Source organism: Dreissena polymorpha, chromosome 11 (assembly GCF_020536995.1).
Source record: "Dreissena polymorpha isolate Duluth1 chromosome 11, UMN_Dpol_1.0, whole genome shotgun sequence".
NCBI classification, from domain to species: domain Eukaryota; kingdom Metazoa; phylum Mollusca; class Bivalvia; order Myida; family Dreissenidae; genus Dreissena; species Dreissena polymorpha.
The window spans coordinates 15,961,798-15,983,406 of NC_068365.1; the positions used below are offsets into that span (position 1 = coordinate 15,961,798).

At 34.5% G+C, this 21,609-nt stretch overlaps 2 protein-coding genes across 2 annotated transcripts; both read left to right on the top strand.

The window, feature by feature from the left end:
- Positions 1 to 436: 436 nt before the first annotated feature.
- On the top strand, positions 437 to 2,268 carry LOC127849645 (uncharacterized). Its single transcript, XM_052382391.1, has 4 exons — positions 437 to 484; positions 908 to 953; positions 1,186 to 1,554; positions 1,880 to 2,268. The coding sequence occupies exons 2-4, from the start codon at positions 911 to 913 to the stop codon at positions 2,266 to 2,268; spliced, it is 801 nt and encodes a 266-aa protein (XP_052238351.1). The 5' UTR covers positions 437 to 484; positions 908 to 910.
- A 972-nt stretch (positions 2,269 to 3,240) lies between these two features.
- Positions 3,241 to 7,658, top strand: LOC127851345 (heat shock 70 kDa protein 12B-like). Its single transcript, XM_052385069.1, has 5 exons — positions 3,241 to 3,290; positions 4,473 to 4,763; positions 5,717 to 5,935; positions 6,180 to 6,321; positions 6,523 to 7,658. The coding sequence occupies exons 2-5, from the start codon at positions 4,749 to 4,751 to the stop codon at positions 7,101 to 7,103; spliced, it is 957 nt and encodes a 318-aa protein (XP_052241029.1). The 5' UTR covers positions 3,241 to 3,290; positions 4,473 to 4,748; the 3' UTR covers positions 7,104 to 7,658.
- Positions 7,659 to 21,609: the final 13,951 nt, after the last annotated feature.

The following is a 21,609-nucleotide window of genomic DNA, read 5'->3' on the forward strand; positions in this document are numbered from 1 at the left end:
CGCCGTTTTGATGATTTATGATTACCTGCACAGTGCGCGCAGTATTGATCGATACAAAGCCGTGCTCAAAACAAGTGGGTTTTCCCCAACGTTTAGCTTGCGGATTAAGATAACATTATTTTGCGCATTTTTAGCGGACGAAATAAAGTAAACTTTGCAATCATTGGAAGTTGGAATTGGGATTTTTTCAATTGGGAAAAAAACAACCAGATTTGCATTAGGAATGGGGCCGATATTCGGACCCTTGACATAGGGTGGAAAAGGCCTGTATACATATACTTATTGCAAAATAAGTCAGGGCTTTAATTGGAAAACAAATACATGGGGAAAATTAACCAACCATTAATTAAATCGTCACATTGATTTTAGTTTCAGTGCCGTAAACGTTTTAATACAATGCAGATCGCCACACAGTGTGTTTGTTTTATTATTTCAGATAGGTCGTGAACATTTTGGTTAGCGGGACTGTGTTCAAGATTCGTTTGTAAGGAGCTACATTCATCTACTGATAAATAAAGATTAGTGTGTTGTGCTATAATTCATACATATTTTGTATATAGTTTGTAGCCCAAAATTTGGATTTTTCAATTAAAGCTCGCGATGATCATAGTAATACGAATGCCAACATATTTCACCAAATCGTGTTCAAATATACATATACAATAATGTTATTTACATATTGAATTATTGTTATTATGATGGGTCATACTAATTATTCATTTCAAAGAGACATTTGTGTGGATAGCTTATTCATTTCAGTTTTGACAAACATATAATGTGAAAAGGATAAATATATCGTCATGTCAAAAAAGTGAACAAAATTACTCAATACTTAAGATAGCTTAACATTTTTCTTCTACAAAACCTTAGTTAAAAAAAACAATAAAATAGTTTAATACATTTTCAGAATATGTGGACCGCGTTCTTCGGATGCGTGACTTTCCTTACATTAGGTAAACCACATACATATAAAAGTGATCAAACTGCTCGGGACGTTTTAGTTATATTCGTTACAATGTTTCGTTTTTAAATGAATATACATATAATCTTCGCAGCACATATGAAATTAACTTATTCCTGTCAATATTCACTTATCTTCTAATACGACTGTGTTTAACACCAGAAGAAAAACTCTCACACAATCACTGAAGTAGAGTAAATCATATGTGTGTCATATTATTTCAGAATGTACACCGGTTTCCGGAAACATCCAGGTCGTTAGAAGAAAGGAAACGTCAATTGAATGTGCCTCAAACACCGATCTCTCTTTCAAATGTTATAGCAACGTGTTAAATAAGTCTTTAACGATTGCAGAATGTGATTTTCACAGAAAATCATGTGCGTTATTAACAACTCTCCATACACATGTATACGATATTTCGTACACTGGACGTGGTGGTAACCTGGTGATAAGAGATATAGAAGGAGAAAGCGTTGGTATTTATCAATGCTATGAAACGTATAATCCTCAGAATTCAGTGAGCACGAACATTTCAACGTCGGAATATACAGCCACAAAGGAAAATAATTTTAGTGTCCCAATGTATATAACTGGTAAGTTCATTTTAAGTAGTTTAAGGCAAGAAATGCATTCAGCGTTGTTTTGTTTGTCAGTTTGTGACTAATTAATTATGCTGTACTGAAGGTTCGATTGGTTCAAACTGTAGAGCTGTACAATTAACGTTTAATGCAAGTTAATGTGGATGAGACAAAGTTTTAATACTTATTGCGCATTCGTTAATAACCACACCGTGTTAATCGAAATATGTCAAATAAATAAATAGCGTACTTGATATTATAATGGGCATCGGAGTTAAAACATAACAATTTCAAATATTCTTATTCAGTGATTTATGTTATTTTCTTAATTTGATTTCAGAGTCAGGTCTTCCGGAAGGATTTGGGCATATCGTATTAGGCGTATTGAGAGATAAGACCATAGAATGCTCTTCCAATGTCGATATCACTTTTAAATTCATCGGCAATAAAGCAAACGCTTCAGTAACTATTGCAGAATGTGACCTATCGACGAAATCATGCACTTTATCGAAAACAAGTTTTCACAACACATACACTCTGTCTTACACAGGAATCGGAGGAGTTTTGCAAATCAACAGTCTTAACAATGAATCATCTGGAACATATATCTGTTGTGCAACGTATAATCCAAGTATCTTTGTCCGTATTGACATGATTGCACATATTATGGAGTCAGCGGTTGACACTTATAATGTAACTGTACTGCGCGAGAATAATACAGGTAAATAGTAATCAAGTTATTTACAAGCGTTATGATTGGTCTTCCTCATTATTTTTTTTACATATTATTATATATTGCGATATAAAGTATAAATACATTCTATATATGTCATGGTCAATTCACGGTCATAAACTATTAAATGTGTTTCCTCAAAATTTCGAATAAAGTATTTATAACCTATCATTAACGTTTTAAAGTAAGAAGTATAATAAAAGTGTACAACTTATATTTTAGAAATCCAGTGGGATAAAGGCACAACAAATAATTCTTCAAAAGTAGTGCACATTGTACTTCCTTGTACTTTGTCTGCTCTGGCCATTATTGGGATCGCATGCGTCATTGTTCGGTTAAAGAGGAAAGGTACTTTTATGTTTCTTAAATCTTCTTTACTTAAGATTCCGGATCATATAATTTAGAAACTACATGGACAATTTTAAATATGCAATTATTACTGTTTAATAAATAAACTTAAACCTATATCAACAGAAAAGAAAGCAAGTTATATTCACGTATGTATATTACAAATTGTTTAAACACGTTTTGAACCCCCAACGATATGCTTGTCATGGATCGTTCGAAGGAGGTTACCCTATTTTTATTCAATGGGATTTGTTTTTTTCCCTTGTGTTTGATCTGTATCTAAATGTATGGCGATTAGTTATTTTCCTCGAATAAAGGACCCCGCAGTGATGACAAGAACGATATCTTACGGACGACACTGGTGTTTAATTTTATTTGAGACAGGACTGTATCTCCCTGTAATTATATTTTTCAGCTTTCCCCAGCGAAGCTGCTTATGACACAGAAGATGCTGCAATGGTAATATCTTTCTGGTTTCTTCTCGTAGCAATGTCGTTTAAAGTTAAAAAAATAGGTTCGATTATTTAAAATCATGTTAATCTTATAGCTTAAGATACTAAGTGCATATGAGTCTATATCGATATCATTCATTGTATCTGTTTTGTCTTTGCAGCCACTCGCTGGTTTAAATGCCACAGCAACATATGTGAATGAAGATCATGATAATACTGTAAGTAATATTAACATGGCCGATTGATCTAGTACGTTCGTTTTTTAAAGTGATTTTGTTGGTACTATCTTTCTTGCGTGATGAATTAAAAACCGCGATCAAAGAAAGTGGCATCAACAAAATTTACAGATATATATTAGGCATTACTCTACATGCTTGCACCACTCACGTATTAATGTTGAACGTTGGCATTTATTCCGCATGTATCAATCCATCATGTATAAATACGTGTTTGCATCACCATAAAACTATTAAGCAACACATCTTTATTATCATGCACATAACAAATAAGAAATTCATATACATACAATTAATAATTGTTAAGAAGTAACTAGCATACATAGATGTCAATAAAACAGTTAGCTCACGCATAACCTTATCCATGGATGTCTTTGTACAGTTTTTTAAAACGCAAACATACAAAAAACATACATCCAGATAAATATGTTTGCTAAATGTAATTTATTTATGTATTTTGTTAAGATTTTGTATGTGTAAATGATATTGGTATTTTACTACACGCCATTACTGAAGATTAACGGTAATACATCGAATAGCGGCAGCACACATCACAATACGAAATATGATTGACCATATTATCATGATACACGTGTAAATCAGCGGGTACCGCACATAAGTTATTCAACACATAATTTATGGATCGCGCTATAGTGAACGACAAAAATTTTAAAAATCGCATGTAGACAATTGCGAATACTACGAGATACAATAATATTGTGAAATCGCAGGTGTAATGTATTCAAAACATGTTTTTTGGATTTTAGCATTATGGATGTTTTTTATTTTGTATGTGTAACTTCGAAATTAAGTATGATTCATCTGAATGGTCTTTTAAAATGATTGTTGAAATCTTGACCCATGGTTCGAAACTTGCAATGCCGGCTTACACTGGTGATCGATCTAGGGCCATCCATGTTCGCCTCCTTGTACTTTATATATATATATATAATTCACACTCCAGATTTTACATTCAGTCAAGGTTTTCACGCAATAGATAATAATATATTGACATACACTCAGAACGATGTGTATTTTGTTTTGTTAGTAAAATCCATTTAAGATTAATGTATATTGTCTATATTAAATTACTTGACTTATAGATATTCTTTAAAGTTAATTATGAATTCACAAGTTTAATAGTATAAAATTTGTTTTACGCAGCATAAAGAATCCAGACCAAGTGTTAAAGTTGTTGCTGCCATTGAAATTGGTACAACATACAGTGGGTATGCCTTTTCGTTCGCCCACGATCCGAATAACGTGATTATCAACACGAACTGGTTATATGGTGGCTCATCAACCGAAATAGCGACTAAAACACCGACGATTGTTCTTCTCGACAACAAAGGCGACTTTCACTCATTTGGATTTGATGCAGAAAAATATTATTTATCGCTTACAAACCACCAAGGCTGGAGATTGTTCAGACGTTTTAAAATGGCATTGCATAAGGTACGATTTATCAAAGACAATTGTAACAGACACTAATACGAATAATCACAATATATAAATATTACTGAAATATCGTGATGAATTAGAGTATATAAATACACCAAGAATAATAAAAATTAACCACAGTAAATAAATACACATAGACTTATAAAAAGATTGCATTTTAAAATTCAAATACATTTATATACGTATTTTATCTAGTGTGCCTAAATGTTATCATATGTTCGTATGTTGCAAAAAAGCCATTACATGCATTTAATTACCTATATATCATTTTTGAGTAGTTTTATTAGCAAGTAAATCGGTTAACCAAACATGTTGATATCCGCGGGATTACAACAGGGGACCATAGCAAGCAAAATCTTAGCGCTACCGCTATGTCTTTCAGGCTATCGAAAAGTATGTCTTGAAGTTATTCTTGTTACCGCATTATAATTGCCTTTCAAATGCTTTCTTCATTATTCAACCAATTGTCTGCATATTATAGATTAATTTATCATTCATATGGATAGGATGAAAATCAGCTTATGTATAAGGTGGCGAACATTGTGTTAATTTACCAACGAGTATTCTTGACATTAAGAGTATCAAAATATGTAAGGAAACTTATTTGACAAATGTTTCATTGTACAGTGATAAAACTGTAAACATTGTCTTAACACATTGAGTGGGAATGGTCAGATTGTGTAAATAATAAAAACACCCAATATATTAAATTCGTAATGTTTTACGAGGAAAACACGCAATGAACTTGCCAACATTATGTATTTAAAAAGATTTGCATATAGAAGACACATATTTCGTGAGGTATTAAATATAAACATATGATCATGACATATTTTGTTAGGTGTATAATGTTTGAGCTTGAGTGTGATGCTGAACATGTGAAAACATGTTGAACGCTTGTTCATCTACATTAACTGCGTAATAATGTATGGTATTTATTTGAAAAGAACTGTTCCCTGGATGCGACTATCGATGACCTAGAAGGCAATCCGTATCCCGCGATAGAATTATTTACCACTACATTGCGATTTCTGAACGGACACCTCTTAAAAGCTTTGCATACAAAATCATCGACAGTGCTTGAAACCGAGATACAGTATATTATAACTGTGCCTGCCGTATGGACTGATGAGGCCAGACACTTTATGAAAGAGTCTGCTTTCAGGGTGCGTAGTCTTATGGAATATCTTTACTCTGATATGAGCTTGATTTCAGAAAATCCCCCATACCTTTTAGCACAAACAAAGCTGGAATATTGGAAATAACTTTATATGTTTCATCAGTTTTTACTATTTTCTCGAATACGAATGTACCTTTTGCAAGCAACATTCAACTTATAATGCTGCGTCGTTAGTCCGCTTAAATATATTTAGAAACATACATATTGTCATGCTTTTGTCTAATTTGAAGGCTGGAATCAATAAAGAAAGACTGGAATTGGTGGTTGATTCGGAAGCGGCGGCCACTTGGTGGACAGGTGTAAACATAAAAGACAATCCAGACATTAATTTACAGACATCCGGGTCCAAATGGTTGGTTGTAAAAATTGGAGGTAAGATAATGCATCGAAAGTCCGGTTTAACCATGCCGACAAGATCTATATTAAAATACCATAAAAATGCATTTGTGTGGTATTTATTTAATATAATGAGACAAAATTTTATTAATTATTTATTGTTATTAATTGTCCCCTTATGTGTTAGGTACATGTTGTTATCCATGACTTTTGTTATTGCTCTTGTCACATTACCAGGCGGGACTGCAAATGTATTAGCATACGAAGTATTACCTAAAGGCAAAGTCAAGGTCATACAAAAAGCGAGCGGCGGAGCCTGGGGCTTTACAAACGTCGAGCAGCAGCTTTTGGAAAATCTAGATCAAGAACTAGGAGTTGGAAATTTAGACAAATTACGCAGAGAGCACATAGGAGATTATTACGAACTTTTACAAGAAATTGAAGATAAAACCCGATCAAGATATATTTTTTCACAAGATGCCTGTGTTGTGAGGCTCCCGTATTCACTGTCCCAAGAAGTAAAAAAACATCGCATACAAACAGCGAAGATTAAAACATGGTTTGATAGCGAACTTTCAAGTTTTATTGATCACATTAAAACTGTTTTAAATACTAATCTCAGTTTAAGGGAGTTAACGAATATTGTTTTAGTCGACAGATTTGCCGAATCGATGTATGTTCAAAACATGTTGAGCGATGCATTTACAGAATTAAAAGTGATTATACCTCAAGATCCGAAATTAGCAGTGCTAAAAGGAGCCGTTTTGTATGGACACAACAGTGGTACTGACATATCCAATCAGAGTGATAGCATATAGGCATAGTATGCACATCGATGGTTTATTTTGTATGGGGTTAATCTTGATCGCTCGCGAGGGATTTGCTGATGATTGAATTGATATGGAATATGCAAACATTTACGCCGTTTACCGACGATTGCCAAACGTGAATCATACGTATGTGGAGGATTCCTTTAGATCCGTTCTGTAAATTTTGCAAACAACGTTAGGACAATTTAGAACATTTGTTCTGGGAATGTGAATTATCTAAACAATTATTGAAGAAATGTTACCAGGACAATCTTTCCCTTTCATAAATAAGACCATTTTACTACTGGAATATTTTACAAAGTCCAATAGAGCCATAAATCATGGTATTTTGTACATAAGACTGTATTTGTAAAATAATAAAACGCATACCAAGGTGCAACAAAATACTGAAGTAAGAAAACGATAACTTTAGAAAAATATCAGTTTAAAAAAATACATTGAAAGCAAATAGAAATTGCTAAGTTCTATGTTTCACAACGTAATGTTAACATTTATTGAGTGTTGTATATTTTGCAACCTTTTACAACTAATGGCATTGAGTTGTATTGTAAAGATAACTTTATATGTGTTGCATATGCATCTTTTCATCTCCAATTTTTTTAGTTTTTACAACTTGAAACACATTCTTTTTATACCGTACCCTTACTTTTATGAAAATGTCTGTAAATGCATTGCTAATCAGTTAGTGCAATTCATACATAAATACTGTTTATTCGCTAAAGAAAAAAAATCTTATTCAACGCAAAGGCTATTTTCCGCGTCAAAACTCCCAAATCCCCTTTTTAATGCAATGCTATGGTATAACCCATTTCTACCCAGTCTATTGCATCACTTGGACTCGTCCACTATTTAAAAGCGCATGTTTTTTTCTAGATTGGTCATGTGCTGGTCGATCATCCGAGTTGGTCACTAATTTATAAATTTTTAAATTTTTGCACGTGGTTGTGAAATTTCAATTTAGCTCTTTTCAAATGAGCACTTTTATAATTGTTTTTGTCGCATGTACATTTTAGTATAACAAATGGTTGTGACATGTTTAGTTAGCTCTTTTCAAATGAGCACCTCTATAATTGTTTTTGTCGCATGTACATTTTAGTACATGTATATAAAATGGTTGTGAAATGTTTAGTTAGCTCTTTTCAAATGAGCACCTCTATAATTGTTTTGTCGCATGTACATTATAGTATATGAAAATAAGTATGCATAATTATATATATTTTATGCCCCCCTTCGAAGAAGAGGGGGTATATTGTTTGACACATGTCGGTCGGTCGGACGGTCCGTCGGTCGGTCCGTCCACCAGATGGTTTCCGGATGATAACTCAAGAACGCTTAGGCCTAGGATCATGAAACTTCCTAGGTACATTGATCATGACTGGCTTGATGACCCCTATTGATTTTAAGGTCACTAGGTCAAAGGTCAAGGTCACATTGACTCGATACAGTAAAATGGTTTCCGGATGATAACTCAAGAATGCTTACGCCTAGGATCATGAAATTTCATAGGTACATTGATCATTACTGGCAAATGACCCCTATTGATTTTCAGGTCACTAGGTCAAAGGTCAAAGGTCAAGGTCACAGTGATTCGAAACAGTAAAATGGTTTCCGGATGATAACTCAAGAATGCTTACACCTAGGATCATGAAACTTCATAGGTACATTGATCATGACTGGCATATGACCCCTATCAAGTTTCAGGTCAAAGGTCAAGGTCACATTTACTCGAAACAGTAAAATGGTTTCCGGATGATAACTCAAGAATGCTTATGCCTAGGATCACGAAACTTCATAGGAACATTGATAGTGACTGGCAGATGACCCCTATTGATTGTCAGGTTCTTAGGTCAAGGTCACAGTGACTCGAAACAGTAGAATGGTTTCCGGATGATAACTCAAGGATGCTTACGCTTTTGATCATGAAACTTCATAGGTACATTGATAGTGACTGGCAGATGACCCCTATTGATTTTCAGGTCACTTGGTCAAAGGTCAAGGTCACAGTGACTCGAAATAGTAAAATGGTTTCCGGATGATAACTCAAGAATGCTTACGGCTAGGATCATGAAACATTATAGGTACATCGATCATAACTGGCAGATGACCCCTATTAATTTCAGGTCACTAGGTCAAAGGTCAAGTTCACAGTGACTCGAAACAGTAAAATGGTTTCCTGATGATAATTCAAGAATAATTCGGCCTAGGATCATGAAACTTCTTAGGTAAATTGATCGTGACTGACAGATGACCCCTGTTGATTTTCAGGTCACTAGTTGAGTTTTTAGATAATGTTGGCAAGTTCATTGCGTGTTTTCCTCGTAAAACATTACGAATTTAATATATTGGGTGTTTTTATTATTTACACAATCTGACCATTCCCACTCAATGTGTTAAGACAATGTTTACAGTTTTATCACTGTACAATGAAACATTTGTCAAATAAGTTACCTTCGTGCCACCGTACATAACACAACATGTACATGATTATAGGTTTGTAATTCTTAAGCAAGGCAACCAAAATTCTAAAGATGGTTGCCAGTGCAGCAACCAATTGCAAAAAAGAAACATATTGTTGTTGTTTTGTCTAAGTTTTCTCTATAACATAAATGTAATGATAAACAGTGCACACACATCTCGACCTGTGCTTAAGGGCACACTCTTTATAAATTTGAATGGGTTGTGTTTTTGAATGGGTTGTCATTTCAAACTTGCGAAACAAAAAGTTTTAACATAATTTTGAAAACTGAGTTGCGTCTAAGATTATGCAATAGCGAACAACTTCTGTGCCTTCAGCGCTTTGATTGTTTTATTGTACCACCACGGGCCAAAAGACGTCGTGTTGAAGTTGCCCAGTCGCTACAAGCCATGGGCGCAGACCAGGAAGAGACCACCGATCGCGCGTAACCGGAGCTGCCGGCGCCGGAAAAGAGCACGAGGATACGTCCGAACCGGGTACGAGCGCACAAGGTTGTTAGCAAGGTTGGTTATACATATACGACCATGTAGATTTGCAGACGAGACAAAAAAATGTAAAGGTGAATTTGTCGACTTGAGATCGCTTTTACCAAAATTCAGAGAAATATCTCGGCAAAAAGTTCAAATTAGGAATGGGGAGATATTTTTTTCAGATCCCAGCGTGATTAAAAACACTTAACGCATAGAAGTTTGGTCCGACGCCTTTTTGATTAACATGGCTATATTTTTGGCTCGGCACGGGAATACGCATATAGAAGTAGAACTAATGTGTCGTTGGGACATAATCGCCCTGAATTGTGGATGCAATCTATGCATTCTATTTTGGGTATGGCTACTGTCGACGCTAGGCCATGTCTTGCTTACAACAACAAAGTGTTCTGCTCTTTCACCAATTGCTCGATCGATGTGGCTCTCGGCATCCATCCTTGTATGTTTCTCTCAAGCTACCAACGTCCGGTTTGACCCACGTCCACCCAACAACCATTACGTTTCAGACCTCATGGCCCCAATGCTTATCATAATTTCAGATCCTTTAGTCCAGCTCAGCGACCCGGGGAACCTACAAAGTATATGGGAGCACGGCCGAGCGCCTATTAATATTCAAAATTGGCCTCACACTTGGCTGAATATCCTAACCAACCTGATTCAGTATATATTCTAAACGGCTTCAGTAATGTATTTTCACTACATTATGAAGGGCCTCGATTACCTATTAATTCTATAAACATTGTATCAGCCCGCGTGCACAGGGATGTTCTAAATGATAAGTCAACTAGTTTAAAACACAGGGGTCTACTGATAGGGCCGTTCAAATTTTCTTCATTTTCAAATTTACGTATAAATCCTGTTGGTCTTGTTCCAAAGTCATCGGGCGGCTGGAGTCTAATCACAAATTTATCCTTTCCATCGGGCGCCGGTTTTCAGCAGTGTACAATACGCAAAATTTGACAATGCTATCGATAAAGTCCGGAATATCCGGTGCATCCAACGGATTTCGGTCTTTTAAGTATTAAAACGGATATAGGTTATTGGATACAGAAATCTCGTCCGATTGGTGCTTCGTCGGCTTGTTCAATATTTGAGAGAGTCTCTACATTATTGCATTGGTTGGTGGCAACTAAAGCCTGCACCATTATCATTGAACATATCCTTGGCGATTTTCTGTTGATAGGGAAAACTAAGCACGAGTGTTTTCTCATGATCAAAAAATTCAAATCTATAATGCTCGATTTAAACATAACATTAAATACCGAAAAAGGTGTCGACCCCTAACAAGTATTAACTTACTAGTACCTCGGCCTAGAAATTGACGCGCGTAATCAGTTAATTCGAATCCCGAAGGATAAGATTGAAAAGTCTCACCAATCATCAGAATTACTTCTCAACTCTAACAAATTCAACAGCAGTCGTTAGAGTCGATCGTGGGGTTACTTAACTTTATCACCCGTGCCATACCTGCCGGGCGTGCATTCAATAGAAGATTCTACAAGATAAGTATTGATGCAAAGCATCAAATGGCATCGGGAATTTCAGTGTAAAAGGCACTCAATGAAGTTACATGGAACGATTTTTCTTCTACTGTAAATATTAATATATTGGCCGATTATTTAAAAAAAAAATAGAAAAGGATACTGGTATAACCATTATCTATGATTTTGTGTTATAACCCCCAAATAACCATTTTCTATGATTTGTGGTGTAACCCCCAAATATTTCATAGTTCATTTTATTTACATTGGTTTCCTTTTTTTACTGGCATCCGTTTGCAGTTTTCATTAATGGAACAGAACTGTGAAGGTTAAAAAAAAAGCTTCATCTTGTAAGCTTAATTTGATATTTTTCTCAACTTCAAGGGGAGATGATTCTGAACTTATTCTTACGTTGCTCATTTACGATAGGGGTTGAGTACTCATTGATATGAAAACACTGTAAAAGTTTTAATGTGTTTACGACCCCCCCCCACCCTTTCACACATATATTTCATGGGCATACTAAAAACAAAAAGTGGTTAAAATAATACAGCATATTTATTTAAACTAAAATGTCAACATCAAAACGAAAAGTTAACATTGAACACAAATAAAATAATTTGATTCTACTGGGGCTCGAACCTTGGGCTCTCACATGTGAAGCGAGCGTGTAACCACTACACTACGGAACCGCTTGAAAAATCACCTTCTAACTAAGATATTAATAAGCTATTAATAGTCGGTTTAAATGTAAACCCGGAAGTTTAAACGTTGGATAGTTAGCGGGGTTAAAGGTCCATACCAAAGGGCCCATACCACTGGCAAGATACGGGTCACGCCTGCGGCCTTCTATATGTGGTTCGTAAAAGAACCTGTAGGAGGACTTGATAGTAATGAGACTGGGGTGCTGTGATGGTGCTCCTCATTGATAAGCGGCTGCTTCAATAATCAAGACTCATTATTACATTAAATAATACGTGTCACGATTCGCGCTCTATAGCGCCTTTATTAGTAACTAGGTGGTTGCTAGGATAGTGGAACAAAGAAGTTTTGTTTTTATACAAAACCAGAAAGTTTCACCGGTTCGCATATTTGCCCAGTCCCTGTGATCTATCCCCTGCGATCAGTTATTAATTAAAACTATTAGCGTTGCATTATTGGCAATACATGTTGTAGTAAATGTAATAGGCACAAATGCAGTACTTATTTACACTAATTTACACAAAAAATCACCACTATGCAAGATTTTATGACAACAAAAATATATACATTGATCCGTAAAATAACTTCTCCTCCCATAAGCGAAAAAAAAAACGTATTACGCTCGCTAAAAGATGACGCTCGAGTTTGGATAAGATTCCTTCGCGAGTTTAATTGTACGTGTTTATTTCATGAATCTGATTTGCTTTATAGTTACGTCATGGAACTTTTCGAAGACGCGAGTGGTTATAAAGACTTGGTGTGCGGCTGTTACTTTCAGACAGAATGGTCATGTTTCCCATGGCCAGTAACTTTTGGGATTGAGCTATTTAGAAACGTTCAATTTTTGGAATAAGTACACATTATTTTATCCCTGCATTTATGGGATGCCGAACTTAGAAATAAGAATATTATTTAGCGGTCGGATAACGAGGCTCTAGTTGAGATAAGAAACGAAAACTCATCAAAAATAAGAGTGTTATGTACTTGATAAGACACCTTGTATTATTAACTCTTGAATTAAATATAATGGTGAAATGCACTCATATCGGTGGCATCAAAAACGAAATTGCTGACGCCATCAGTCGTTTTCAGTGGGACCTGCTGATACTCCTTCTTCCGACACACGTCCAAAGGATGCCGCTTAATATTCCGGAGTCGTTTGAAAGGATCTTAAATCCAAAATCAATAAATGCCGGTCTAGCCGAAAGAACGCACAGAGCCTATCAATGAGCTTTATCAATGTTTGAAGAGTTCTGTCGGATCACCAATAAGATTCCCGTATGGCCAACGTCTGTGGAGACTGTTACCGAAGATATCGCATTTTTATCTTTCGGTTAATACGCGAGTTCAACAGTAACCCAACATGTGTCTGCCATAAGCTACATCAATAGAATAAATAACTTTGAGAACTGTACACGGAAATACATACTCACTGGCATTTTATAAAGGAATATCCCTCGATATTCCCTTTTAACGTTGCAAAATGAAGAAAAACATGTGATTCATTTCTCAGTTTATTGCCCATAAATTTCATTCTGACAAACTTTTCAAAATACAGTTGTTGATTTTTGCAAGCACTGCGTACATTTACGCATTTAAATCTTCATAATTTTACATAGAAATCGAAGAACTATGCAAAAGCTGTCCCAAGCACTGCGTAAATTTACGAACTAATTTATTTAAATACAAAACTTCTTTGTTCCACTATCCTAGCAACCACCTAGTTACTAATAAAGGCGCTATAGAGCGCGAAGCGTGACACGTATTATTTAATGTAATAATGAGTCTTGATTATTGAAGCAGCCGCTTATCAATGAGGAGCACCATCACAGCACCCCAGTCTCATTACTATCAAGTCCTCCTACAGGTTCTTTTACGAACCACATATAGAAGGCCGCAGGCGTGACCCGTATCTTGCCAGTGGTATGGGCCCTTTGGTATGGACCTTTAACCCCGCTAACTATCCAACGTTTAAACTTCCGGGTTTACATTTAAACCGACTATTAATAGCTTATTAATATCTTAGTTAGAAGGTGATTTTTCAAGCGGTTCCGTAGTGTAGTGGTTACACGCTCGCTTCACATGTGAGAGCCCAAGGTTCGAGCCCGAGTATTTAAAAAGTCATGCGGTAGTTTGAATTACACAAATACAATATTTTTTTTAAAGTATCTTTCAACATAAGCCTTGCGTAAATTTACGCACTTAAATTAACATCAAAATACCAGATAATTTTACAAACGATTCAAGGTAATAAAAAAAAATCCCCAAGTACTGCGTAAATTTACGAACTAATTTATGACAAAAGATAGCAATATTATAGTTTGAAATTTGAATATACAACACTTTTAACTAAAATATATGACCTTTCTGCATAAGTCAAGCTCTTCGTAAATTACGCACTGAAATCAAAATAAAAACCCTGGCAATTTCTCCAGTGACAGTGCGTAAATTTACGAACTAATTTATGGCAAAAGCAGCGCGTAATTTTACGAACTTATTTACTAGTATTGTAAAGAGGTGAGTAATATTGTACTTTGAATTTCAGAAATACAACAGATTTCTGACTAGCTTCCTACATAAGCCAAGCTCTGCATATATGTATGCACTTAAATCAATATAAAACCGTGGCAATTTTACAGACTATTTGAAGTTGTAAACATAAATTGCGTAAATTTACGAACTACTGTATTTATTTGGAAAAATGATCAGTTATACTTTGAATTTCAAAAATTCATTACATTTCAAATTAAAAGTGAATCGCTTGCATTCCGAATGATTTAGACTTATTTACAGACCAAAACTGTAAATGTAATGCCAGCGTAACAAAAATCAAAACATTTTAAATCCAAAGTGACTCAAGTGAATCACTTGCATTTCAAATGATTTCTGATTTACAGACAAAACTTAAAATGTTATGTCAGTGAAACAATATTCCAAACATTTAAACTCCAAAGCGAATCACTTGCATTTTGAATAATTTCTTATTTACAGACCAAAACCTAAAATTGTATGCCAGCGTAACAAAATTCCAAACATTTCAACTCAAAAGCAAATCGCTCACATTTGGAATCATTACTTATTTACAGACCCAATCTCAAATGTTATGCCGGCATAACAATATAAGTAATATTTAACCAGAAAGTGCATTGCTCTCAAGTTTCCAATCATTCCTTTTTTACAGACCCAAATTCAAAATGTTATGCCGACGTAAAAAAAAACTCCAAACATTTCAACTCATAAGCCAATCCCTTGTATTTCCAACAATTTTATATTTACAGACCCAAACTCAAATGTTATGCAAGCGAAACAAAATTCATAAAATTTCAACAGAAAGTGAGTGGCTCATGAATTTGCAAACATTCCCTATTTAGAGACAAAAATTCAAAATGTTATGCTGGCATATAAAAACTTCAAACATTTCAACTCATAAGCAAATCTCTTGCATTTCCAATTATTTCTTATTTACAGATCCAAACTCAAGTATTACGCTCGCATAACACAATTCACAACAATTCAACTAAACAACAGCTGTCAGAAGACAGTGCGCTCGACTATTCAAGTGCTTGACAGTATAACGTAAGCCATCATGGGGAAATTGTTCATATTCAATAAGGTCAAGGTAATATAGTCATATTCAATGTGGAAGAGGACCATAATTGAAACATATTGATCGCTTATGTTTTAAAGAAGTTGTACTTTATAGACGATTCTGAGTTCAGGTATATATTCCACAATTTATTGAAAATTTCTAAAGACATAAAACAAAGTAATAAGATTTTATTTCAAGTTTGATAGCTTTAGCTTGGGTGGGATGGTCCTTCAAAAATGAAATAAATAAATATTTGTGTTTTTATACCATGTTTCAAAAAAAATCTTTTTTTGGTGGGGGGATGGGGTTGAGAGTGGGTATAATGTGGAGGGGGTGGTCATTTATTAGATGATATATTAAAAATTAGAAAAAAATTAGGAAACAAAAATGTTTAAGGGGGGATTCTGGGGTGGGGCGTGGGGATGGTTTGGGTAGAGTCCATTGTGGTATGTCAGGTAAGTGTTGTTTTGTCAAAGTATGAATCAAATCTGATCATAAATAAAGAAGTTATGGCAACTTAAACAAAATTTATTAATTTAGGTCATTCAAAGGTCAAGGTCAAATTCAACTTGCCAGGTACAGTATCCTCATAATAATAAGAAAGTATTTGAAGTTTGAAAGCAATAGCCTTGATACTTTAGTAGTAAAGTGGATCTAAACACAAAATTTAACAAAATATTCAAAGTGACTATGTCAAAAAAAGAGCCATAATTCCGTTAAAATGCCAACAAGAGTTATGCAACTTTTCCTGTACAGTTTTCTAAGCCTTATGATAGTTAGCGAGTGTTCCAAGTCTGAAAGCAATTATAGCTATAATACTTTAGGAGTAAAATGGACCAACACACAAAACTTAACCAAATGTTAAATTATTTAAGTATAAAAGGGGCCATAATTCTGTCAAAATGCCAGTCAGAGTAACATAAATTTGCCTGCAAAGTCCCCTTATTATAGTTAGTAAGTGTTGCAAGCATGAAAGCAATAGCTTTGATACTTTAAGAAAAAAGTGGACCTAAACACAAAACTGAACAAATTTTTTTTTTATTAAGTGAAAAAAGTGCCATAATCCTTACAAAATAATTGATACAGTCGTCTGCTCTTGTTTTTTAATAGATTGGGGTCATGCTGGTGAAAAAGTATGCAAAATATAAAAGATTTATCAATAATATGCATATTCTAAGTGAAAAAAGGGCCATAATTCGTACAAAATGCTTGATATAGTTGTCTGCTCTTGTTTATTGATTGGGGTCATGTTGGTAAAGAAGTATGCAAAATATAAAAGCAATATGTCAAGGGGCATAGGAAATATTTGAGGTGGTATGCAAACTTTAATATTCCACCGCTTACGGTAACGGGAACGCCAACGTAAATACACAAGATCGCCGCTATATGTTGAGAACCAAAGAACGTTTTCCAGAAATACCCGCTGTAGTAGCATGAACGAGGTTGCGAAACAGGTCATTCGTATTATTATTATAAATTGTTTGTTATATTCGGGTTTAGTGATTATGAAACATTTTTTGTTTTTGTCTATCGTATTGCTGAAGTTATTGTTGAACTTATGTTCAACGTTTCATAAATTGAGAATATAAATAAGCGTTAACCTTTTCCCGAATCTATTAATAGCCTCAATTTACGAATGACCTGTTCTACGTCATTGAGATGTATGTGAGAGCGTAACCTATTGCGTTGTTATCGCCCGTGGACTTTCCTTTGTTTTATCGACGGGCGCATCTATTAATAGCCTCATATTACGAATGGACTGAGCAAAAATACTACGTCATGAAGACGCTGCAGAAAGTGGACTATTTTATTCATTCATAAACAATCTCCTCCGCGACACGTACAATACGATCATTGTTTATTGATTCTTTTCTATAAAAGCACCGTTCGAAACTATTGCATTTAACACGATATTAATATCATGTTTCCATTTGTGAATGAATATAATTGGAGAACGCAAACCTCTTGCATAAATTATACAACTATTTCTCGCTAAGCCACCATCTAAAAACACGATGATCGAAGGGTCACAAGATAAGCGAACAGAGAGGCGAAATCTGATAAAATAGTGCTGTAAATTGACTGTCCGAAAAGTTAGATTCTTTAATTATGGATAATTACAAATTATCTTCTCGTTGACAGCTGTTGTCAAGCACTAAAAAAATGCGAATTCGCAATTTTACATTTTTTGAAGGTATGTATTACAATCGACTATTCTAATTTGAATTTTGAAATATATTATTATTATGATTTTTTGCATAATCGAATGAATATATAAAGTGGAGAGTCAGGATTACAACCGACTAATTTTCACGGACATACTTATAAAGTATAATGACACATTCAATAATACGTTTCCGACACATTTTCGGAAGGTAGGCGCTAAGCTTTTTCAGTTAATATGATTGCTAATAATTATAAGTTGTTATTAGCTTTCACATACATGTGTTTGATTATTATTAGTACCCATTAAGTAATTCCTTTGTACCAGCCCTATTTTGAAAACGTGTGAATTGTCAAACAGTAATATTGCCGGCATGCGTTCATTGTCTTTTCACGAGTTTATTAATGAGAAATATTTTTTAATTGCATCCTAAGTTGGTGTTATTAAAACATAAAGGAATGCCTTTGTGTCAGCCCTGTTTTAAAAACGTGTGAATTGTAAAACAATAATTTTACGGTATGCTTTCATTTTCTGTTCACAGATGTATTAATGAGACGTATTTTTTGGTAGTTTGGTGTGAATAAAGAATCACTTCAAAGTTAACGAGCTTAATCATGTAGTAATGAGACGTAATGTTAAGTAGAGTGGTGTCAATAAAGAATCACTTCAAAGTACACGAGCTTAATCAGAAAACAATGATATTTGCAAAATCATTAAGAGGACCATATCTATATCAGAGGCAATTTTTGGCAAAAATGTAATTTCGGCAAAGACCTTTTTTCACTTTTGTTTTCATTTCAATACCTGTATAGTTGAGAATATCTTTACCACAAAGCAAGGTAATCACGCTTTCGCGGTTATGACACGTGTATTGTTGGTTGTCATCACCCGCCCGCTGTAATGTACGTGTCCATTATGTTGTTAATTGATCGGTCTCTTTTATAACGATAATCCCTTTATTCTTGAGTAATTAAACCTGGGAATCTTTAATTGTCGATATGATCTAAGCCTTTGCTTCTTTTTATTAATATGAAGGAAAGTATGACATGAATCAAATGTGCCGATATCCAATAGTCCTTTATTATTATAAAATTAAAGAAACCTCAAGATACCTGAATAAATTGAAATTACATAAAACAAATCGATAATTCTAAAAACACACAACTTATTTAAAGCTTTGTACCACTTTTTTGTGCCACTTCAATATGTCTACAGTACTCCAAACCAACCAACGATTTTCAGATTTCCAAAGCGGAATTTCGTAAAAACAATCCTAAAGAACGTCCTTTCAACCCACCATTTTTGAACCTTTGCCACCCATATATAGGACCCCATTAAAAAATAAGTTGCAAAACTTTCATGGGACATCCTGTGGTATATATATATCATGCCATGATTTCAACATCTTGTAACTTCTTTTTATTTCATGTCTCTGCCAAATATAATGACTAGTTACTTGTAACTGAATTTAACTGATTAACTTTGTCTGCGATATCCAAAATGTGATTAACAATGCATTGTGATCCCAAACCTGTGATAATTATTTTCCAATTGTTAAATGTTATAAATTGAATGTATTGTATGATCTGTACTTGTATGACATATATACATATGCACGAATTAATCAATCAATCAATCAGACTTGTCCTATTTTTGGGGCGAGTTGACTTGGGGCGAGTTGGAAATGGGGCGAGTTGTCTAGCGACCTTGCCGCTTCTGTCCAAGGCAGAAAGCCACTTTAAAAAGTTATGCAAAAGGTTTAAACGACTTCATGCTACAAAACAATCCTTTACGTCCTTTTTATTATTTTTATTGGACCGTTTGCAGACAGACCGTTATGGTCTGGACCGCCTTGACCAAAATGTCTACATGGGCGGTTTCAATCCAGGATTTTAAAATGGCGTCGGTCGGCTGATTTCGGTATGCACTTATGGTTTTTATTTTATTTTTTACTTTCTGCATATAAATAAAGGTTAAGAGATACTTGTTTTATAGTTGCATATTATAATTCAGCTCTCACTCAGCTTTATAACCCTAAGGGTTGCTGAGAGTTGCAATGCGTCGTATATAGACGAGTTAATTGTTATTGTTTACATTCGGGATTTTCCGCGCATGCGCACTGACTGGTTGGCAAAAACACTATTTACAGTCACGTAAAACATGTATAAAAGGCTTTTGTTTAGTCAATTAAACGATAAAAAATCCGAAATAAACATTACAACTCTTAAACAATAGTGCAAATATATCATATTTAGTACTAATAAATGTAAATTCATATATATAATTTCCTCTTTATAAAAATACAAATTAGTTATAAGCATCAGAGTAAACGTGGTAGGAAGACTAAATACTGACAATACCACACAACAAAACAATAAGTAAGCCGTATTCTTTTTAATAGTAAGACTTTAAAAAATGATATTTCAAAACTTATAAAACATAAATTACGGGCAAAAGCCCGCGAAGCGGGCGTTGACCTTTCATACATATGGAAATTTAGACCATAAAATTACATAAAAATACCATATAGGGAGACGTCTCAAACAATTTTGCCACGCGACATATATTTTCGCGATGCTATTTATGACCTTGAACTAATCAAAAACACTTTGACATATGCTAAATCACATGTAAATACATACTTCAGGAAAAATTATATCAATGACATCATATTTGTGTAGCGAATTGCACTAAATATTCTCACATTATTTGTTTTTCTTCGCAACCGTTCCAGAATTAAGTCATTACTCAATTATCTCCCCTGAATACTCATCTTCAGCCGAAGACTGGTTCACTACATATAGTGACAGTCTTTACAAAACACAATTTAGGTGAACATAACCCGTCTTTAATATATTGCCGAATCTCAGATTTCTTTCGAATTTATTTGCTTTGATCTTTTCGAAATCTTATTGTTATTATTATCCTGACAAATCACAAACGCTTGTTAAAAAATTATTTGTTTTAAACATTATAGTTGGCACCTCTATTCTTCCAGTATTCTCGCGGTATTTCAATAACGACACCCTACTGTTTATTTGTCAGAATTTGTGACACATTTTCCATTGTTCTCAGAAAGAAGTTTTACGTGTGATCATGACCAATATTCTGGTAAGTTGTCGTTGTTATCCACCAGAAACACATTTATTAACAAAATTTAAAGATATTCCGATCTAACTGTTTAGTCTTTTAGCTTTAATTTTTAACGTATTTACACCTCGTCTGCTCGCACTTTACCGATATCCCGAAAGGTTACATATCACTATGATTAGTTTAGGCTAAAACCACAAAATCCGATACCGTTGGATTTTCGTACCACAATCTTGCGTAAAAAATCTTCCAGATTCGAAATCAACAAAAAACAAGACATTTATAAATGGTCTTCATTATTGATCAAATTTTAAGATATTTGTTGGTTTTCCGTTTTTAGAAGCTGTTCTGCGAAGGCAAGAGCTGCGCATCATACAAGCCATTCTATCCAGCAATACTGACAGTTTTGGTTTACAGAAATCAACAAAGGACGGGTTCCTGAACTATCAAAATTTCCAAGCTATACACACAGTTATTGTCTGTGGTGATCTTTATTGGTTCTGT